The sequence below is a fragment of the Grammomys surdaster genome, unplaced genomic scaffold (genome assembly GCF_004785775.1).
Source record: "Grammomys surdaster isolate TR1022 unplaced genomic scaffold, NIH_TR_1.0 362, whole genome shotgun sequence".
In the NCBI taxonomy this organism is placed as follows: domain Eukaryota; kingdom Metazoa; phylum Chordata; class Mammalia; order Rodentia; family Muridae; genus Grammomys; species Grammomys surdaster.
In genome coordinates, this window is record NW_021604781.1 from 5,282,718 (window position 1) to 5,289,696 (window position 6,979).

The 6,979-nt window shown below is 50.4% G+C and overlaps 1 protein-coding gene across 3 annotated transcripts in view; it reads right to left on the reverse strand.

Moving 5' to 3' along the window:
• The window catches only part of Insr (insulin receptor), a 132,759-nt gene extending 126,631 nt beyond the window's left edge, over positions 1–6,128 (reverse strand). For 2 of the 3 annotated variants that reach the window (XM_028779717.1, XM_028779716.1), the window contains exon 1: positions 5,590–5,699. In XM_028779717.1, coding sequence (XP_028635550.1) covers positions 5,590–5,689 — 100 coding nt within the window. In that variant the 5' untranslated portion in view covers positions 5,690–5,699. Of the gene's footprint in view, positions 1–5,589 lie in introns of all 3 variants that reach the window. The other variant, XM_028779715.1, reaches the window with a different exon arrangement.
• Positions 6,129–6,979: the final 851 nt, after the last annotated feature.

Below are 6,979 nucleotides of genomic sequence, written 5' to 3' on the forward strand. Positions count from 1 at the left end.
TGTGTGTGTGTGTGTGTGTGTGTGTGTGTGTGTGTGTGTGTGTGTGTATCTGGGTGTGGATGCATTCCTTCAGGGACTTCTGGAGCTGGAGTTACAAACAGTTGGGAGCCTCCTGACTTGGGTGCTGGGAACCAAACTGAGGGCTTCTAGAAGAGCAATCAGTGCTCTTAAACTGGGACTGGAATTATGTCTCCAGACCCTTTGTTTTGAGACAGGCTCTCCCTCATGTAGCCCAAGTTGGCCTTGATTTCCTGTGGAGCTGAGGATGAGCTTCCACTCCTGATACTTCAGTCTACACCTACCACGTGTCGTGTTAGCAGAGGGCATCCCCACACCTCAGTTAAGAGCATGTGGATAGAATTCAAGGCTGTGTGCACATCAGGGACATACCTTACCAACTGAGCCACATTCCCAGTCTCCAAAGCAGTATTTTTTTAAATGACTATGGGACAGGACTTTGAGTTCTTGTTGTAGCAAGTTATGAGTAGACAGATGAAGGGCAGATAAAAGCTAGTTATGTTTATTACATAGGAAGCTGAAATGTGGCTCAGTTGTTAGAGAGCTTGTCTGGCAAAGCAAAGCCCTGGGTTCCATGCCCAGCCCTGCATACATCAGATGATGGATACTGGGCTCACCCCTGTCATCCCAGCACACAGAAGCAGGAGGCCTGAGAGTTCAACATTCTTCTCAGCTACATAAGAAATTTGAGGCTTACCTGGGCTATGTATGTGCCTGTCACCAAGATGAAGAAGAAGAAAATAAAGAAATATGTCAGAGGAAGAGGAGGAAAGGGAGAAGGAACAGATGGGAGGGGGAAGTGGAAAAGGAGTTGGAAGAAAAAAAGAAGAAAGAGAAGGAAGGAGGAGGAGAAAAGAGGAGTGATGGGAGAAAGAAGGAAGGAGATGGGGGAAGAAGGGCACTCAGGACTCATCTGCCATATTTAAGTTCCTAGGTCTGATGCCAAGCACCTCAAAAAAAAAGCCATAATCCAGAAAACTCCGGGTGAAAAGGCTGAAGTGTACATGTTGCTGTTGTTGTTGTTGTTGTTGTTGCTGTTGTTACTTAACTCCCTAAGATCAGGGCATGAAAGGAGTCAGACAGCAGTATGCGAAGGTGTGTGTCCCTATGCCAATCCAACGTTACAAAAACTGTGAATTTAGCACAGGCATCACTTTTTACTGATCTTTTTGTAGAAAAAAAGACTTGGACTACATAGAACTGACACAGCGGGTCAGGAAACGCAGCCTACACAGCACACACAGGACAAGAACAAGGGTGCCCCTGCTGGAGGATAGTGCAGAACCCAGGAAAGCTAGCTACAGGTGAAAATGCTTTCCATGGGGAAGGACACAGCAGTTTCAAACCCAGGGATGTCCCTGAGACCAGACTAGCAGGAAACAGGACTGGGAGGCGAGGGGTTGTGTCCAGACACAAGCTAGGTATCTTATAGCAACCAACAGACAAGACAGCAAGCGGGCGAGAGTATGTCCCTGAAGGAGCACAGGAGAATCAGAGGTTAGAAGTGATTAATGGAGTTTAGGGTGTATTAGGTATTTAAAGAGAGAAGAGCTGCAGAATGATGGAAGATTCTAGAACAAGGGGAGGAGGAAAAAGCAAGGCCTCTGAAGGCAAGAGTCTGAGACAGACAATCTGTCATGATTGAAGCTATTTTTCACTGTTGCAACTTTTAAACACATCCAGATGCTACTAGCATCAAGCTAACAGAGACCAAAGGTGCCAACTAAACACCTTAGCAGAGCTGCAACAGCCGCTACAACCCAGAATGAGCCGACCACAAGCAGTGAAGTTAAGATGACACACTTGGGGTATGGCAAGATGGCTCAGTAGGTGAAAGCGCTTGCCACACAAGCCTGAGGACCTGAGTCTGATCCCCGGGACACATTTAAAGATGGATGAAGAGAACTGACTCCTCAAGGTTGTCCTCTGACCTCTGCATACATGCCCTGCCACATATGAGCACACACATACACACGTGTGCACAAAACATGCATACATATGCAAAATTAAATAATTTTAAATTTAACTTAAAATTAGAAAGTAATAAATAAAAAGGTGGGAAGCGATTTAGGAAGGCATCTGGTATTGACCTCTGACCCCACACACGAGCACTCACCCACGTGAGCACATACATCCACTACACTCACACACACAAGACCCATGGAAGGCGACCGCTCATACCTCCAAACGTCAACCTGACTGATACCCCTAACTAACACTTGGAAGGTTCCAATTTTCAACACTGCACACTCCCTTGTCCTCTCACTTCACAATGCTCAGAGGATTATCTCAGCCTAAAGCCAGGCTGATCAAAAGAGGAACAGAGGAGTTATCCATTTAGCCCAGTCCGGCTACCAAGACTCCACCGAAAAACGAACTGGGTTCCCCACCCTTAGGGAGACAACTCTCAAAAAAGACCCATTCCTTTCTTAAGCATCACAAAGATCGTCACCACCACCACCATCTCTCTCCCAAGCAAATGTAGCCTGTTGGTGGACATTACAGATTCACGTTCTAGAAAGTTCCTTGCCCTACACCATGCCTCCAAGAGGCATCACGATTCATTTATTTGATAGGATTTTGTTAACGATTACCCCAAAGCAGGGGCAGGGAGGTTCTGATCCAAAAGAGCAAGTGTTTGTTAAGAAATCCAGTACAAGGGCAAGGGAGATGGGTAACAGCGGAAAGCGCTTGCTGCCAAGCCTCATGACCTGAGTCCAGTCTCCAGACCCCATAGCAGAAGAGAACTGAGTCCCGAAAGCTGTCCTCTGATCCCTACACTGCGGCATACGCATGCTATCCCCACATACACTCAATCATAATAAATAATGATGTGTGACTTTAATTCCAGCACTCGTGGGGCAGAAGCAGGCAAGCCTCTGTGAGTTAGAGGAGGACAATCTGATCTGCATAGGCCAGAGCTAGATTAATTAATTAATTAATTAATTAAGTTTAAAAATAAGGAAGCAAAGAAACCCAGTAGGCAGCAGGAAACTGCTGTCCTAGCCAAGCGGCCAGCCAGCTACCTTTATGATCCTGTCTTTTCTTCCCATGCAAAAGCCAGAGAGGCTTTGAAAAGGTGTGGGAAGGACTCACAAGATCATTTTTCCAAAGTATGGGGATTTTGTAGAAAATAAGATCTTTTGTTATTCTTGTTGTTTGAGGCAGGTCTCCTGTAGCCCAGGCTGACCTCAAACTTACTACGTAGCCAAGGATGACCTTTAACTCCCGATAGACCTGCCTATACCTTCAGAGTGCTGTGCTGACAGGCATACAACACCAGACAAGATTTAGGTGAGTCTAGGGATGAAACCCAGGGACTTCGCGCATGCACGGGGAACACTACACTCTGGTCACACGCCCAGTGTATTTACTGCACAAACCCCAATGTCTTGGCTCCCTGTGTGCCACTAGAGAACAAATATTTATATGCACCTACTATGTGACAGGACTGCTCAGGTTCTAACATCAGTGAGGAACAAATACCTGACCCTGTCCTTGTGAACACTGCATGTATACAAAGCCACAGGAGATCTGTTTCCTGGACTCAGGAAGTCCAGGCACAGATGAACAATTAATTACCAAAAAACGCAAAAACAGAACTCAAGGTATGACACTAAGTGCCCAAGTGCACAGGCACACATACAACAGAACCCTAGCTCCTAAGGCAATCCCAAAGAGCCTCAGAGAGCAGTGCAGATGTTAACAATTCTTCGATTTTCTTAATACAAACCCAAACCCCGGGCTGGGGAGGTGGCTCAGTAAGTAAAAACATTTGCTGCCCAAGCATAAGAACCTGAGTTCAGATCCTACCACATAAAAGCCTAGTGATAAAGGAGGTGAAGGGGGCAGGGAGACAGGCTCACAGTGCAGCCAAATCAGTAAATTCTAGGTTCATTGGGAGACCCTGTCCCAAAACACAAGGTTGAGAGTGGCAGAGACCAACACCCGATGTCAACCTAGGGCCTCTACGACCCCGCACACGCGCACGCACACGCACATGCACACAAACCAATGGCCATTCCCCATAGATCACCTTCTGTATAGCTAGGGCCTCTACGACCCCGCACACGCGCACGCGCACGCACACGCACACAAACCAAACCAATGGCCATTCCCCATAGATCACCTTCTGTATAGCTAGGGCCTCTACGACCCCGCACACGCGCACGCACCCGCACACGCTCACGCACACGCACATGCACCCGCACACGTTCACGCACACGCGGACGCACACGCGGACGCACACGCACACGCACACAAACCAAACCAATGGCCATTCCCGATAGATCACCTTCTGTATATCAGGTCCTGCGGGCCTCAAAGACATTACTAGACTAGCAGATCCACTCCACAAGCTCAACTCAACCTTTTCCAGATTCCCGCATCCTCCCCAGAACACACACACACCTCCCTCATTCACAAAGGAGCGCCAGTTCCTTCTCTCCTTGACCCCCTTCCTCGTTGTAATTAATTTCCATTTTCAGAGAAAGCTGAACCAGTAACTCAAAAGGCATTTGTCATTGCATGTTTTCTGAAACAGTGTCTAACTCACTCAATAGCTGGGCTTGCCTCAAACAATCCGCTGCCTTGGCCGTAACCAAGCACATAAGATCAGCCTCTGAACAAGTGAGGTTAAGCATGCTAACTGAACCTCAGTTTAGCCCTCTCTGAAATGGGCATGCAACAATTTTGGCCTCCAGGGAACTCTGGGAGGTTCTAGAGGTAACCAGCCTGGAGACTCATAATCGTTCTAATTATAACCATCCTGAAAGCTACCTGTACTGTTACTATGATTGCTGTGGGGCCAAAGGTATGTAGACTTTGCCTCTAGACATCTGGAAGTAGAGAATTATAAACATAGCAGCCATGAACTTATACACAAGTGGTCGATTCTCCAAGAAGTGTCCTCTATCGATGGGGATACCCCTGGCTTTATGTTTAAACTGCTCAGGTGTCTGAACCTGTTGCAACCCAGTAACCGTACTTACTTAAGGCAACCCCGAAGAGTCTCAGAGGGCAGATTTGGATTTAGAGAAAAGAACAGACGACGGTTGAGAGGTGCACTGGGGACAGACACCCGAAGGCTGGGCGGGCACTGGGGCAAGGTTCCTCAGACCCGAGATGGGTACACGCGGGGTACAGAGCCACAAGCCCAGCGGGCAAAGGCCAAGGTCAGCCGGAGCTTCACACAGGGCCAGGGCCACCAAGCCCACTCTTCCCCCTCCCCCAGGGAAAAGGTGATCACTCATTAGGGAGGGAATTCTTCATAGACACAAGGACACTAGGGGAGTCCTCAACCCTCAGTCCTTAGAGGGGGGCTCTTGGTTGGCCGAGGAAGAAAGAGAAATGCCCACAAGTCCTTAGTGAAAGAACTATATTGCTGGAGTGGTGAGACGGGTGTCTGTAACCCTGAGTCCTTTGTGGGGGAGTTGGTGGGGGTCTAAGTTCTATGGAGCGATGGGAAGGGTGTCCCCACTACTCAGCCCAAAGGAAGAATTCTCTATGTTGGCTGGGGCGGTGGGAGGAGTGTCCCCGACACGCTGTGATCGCCTCTTATCTCAGACTTACCCTCTCCAGGGTACAGGTGGCCGGCCGTGACCACCAGCAACGCGGCCACCGCCACCAGCAACGGCACAGCCGTCGTCTCACATCCTCTCCCGGAGCCCATAGCAGTAGGAGCGCTGGGACCCCGGCGATCAGAGCACGCCACGCCGGCCCACTGGGGACATACTCCGTGAGAAGGTCGCTGGAGAGGCGCTAGGGGCCGCACGTCCTTCTTTTCCACGCCGGTGGCTCACGGGCCGCAGCTCCCCAGCCTAGAGGGCCCTGGGGACAGTCCTGAGAAGAGCACAGAGGCCTCTGCAAGCAACACGGTGGCGTGGCCCGCAGACTACAACCACGGGTCACCCAGGCCCGGTCCCGTGCCTGCGATCGCAGGGTCCAGAGCTCACCGCGGTGCGTCCCCTGGCCGGGTCTCCTGCTTCTCCTCTCCGTGCAGCTCTGGGTGGGTCGCGTTGTGTGGTGTCTGAGACAGAGGGACGCGCGCACGGGAGGGCACCTGGGCTGGTGGCGGCGGGAGCTAGGGCTCGACTCCGGCCCGTAAACAACGCGGCTCGTCAGCTGGGCCCGCGCGGGCCAAGGGAAAAGGTGGCGCGGATTAAGGCAGGGAAGGGACTGTGCACTCAAGTGAGGCCCGCTGAGGGGGTGGGGGGAGAAGCCAGCAGAGCTCAGGGAGGCGTGGCCAGAGCTGGCAATGCCACGCCTCCTCGCCCCTTTGCCCCCTTGCCCCGAGCCCGCAACTTCAGAGGTCCGGCGCGCACCCCAGATTCTTCCAATCCCGACATCCCCAACTGCCGATTTAGAAAGGTTACGATTTAAAAGCTTGTAAGTGTTCTCAGATACCAGTCTGACATAAACACCCAAACAACTCAGAGACTCCCCTGTCAGACGTCGGGAGCTGCCCAGATCCGTGCCTGCCTCGAACGCCCCCAAATAGCCCCAAGGTTCCAATTTAAAAGCCTAGGGGGCCCCAGATCCCCGCCTGACAGGAAAACCACTAAACAGGCAGACGTTCCAATTTAAAAGCCTAGGAACGTCCCCAGATCCCCTCCTGGCCGCAACAAACACAAATAACACCGAGGTTCCAATTTAAAGGTCTGGAACGCACTCTAGATCTCCGCCTGATCTGGACACTTCAAATTGCCCCGAAATAACAATTTTAAAGCCTGGAAATGTCCCCAGATTCCCCAGGACATGAACACCCCAAACAGCTCTATAGCTTCGAGTCTCTCATCCCCTCATGGGAGCCCCAATATGCCCCTAGATGCCAGATTCAACCAAGCAGACCTTGTCTTTCTTTACTCTTTTTACTACTTTGTGACTCCCGTGGGAAATTCACTTTAATTCTTTACTCTTGATTCTGGTTTTCTTTACAGCCTCTGCTACTAATGCCTAACTG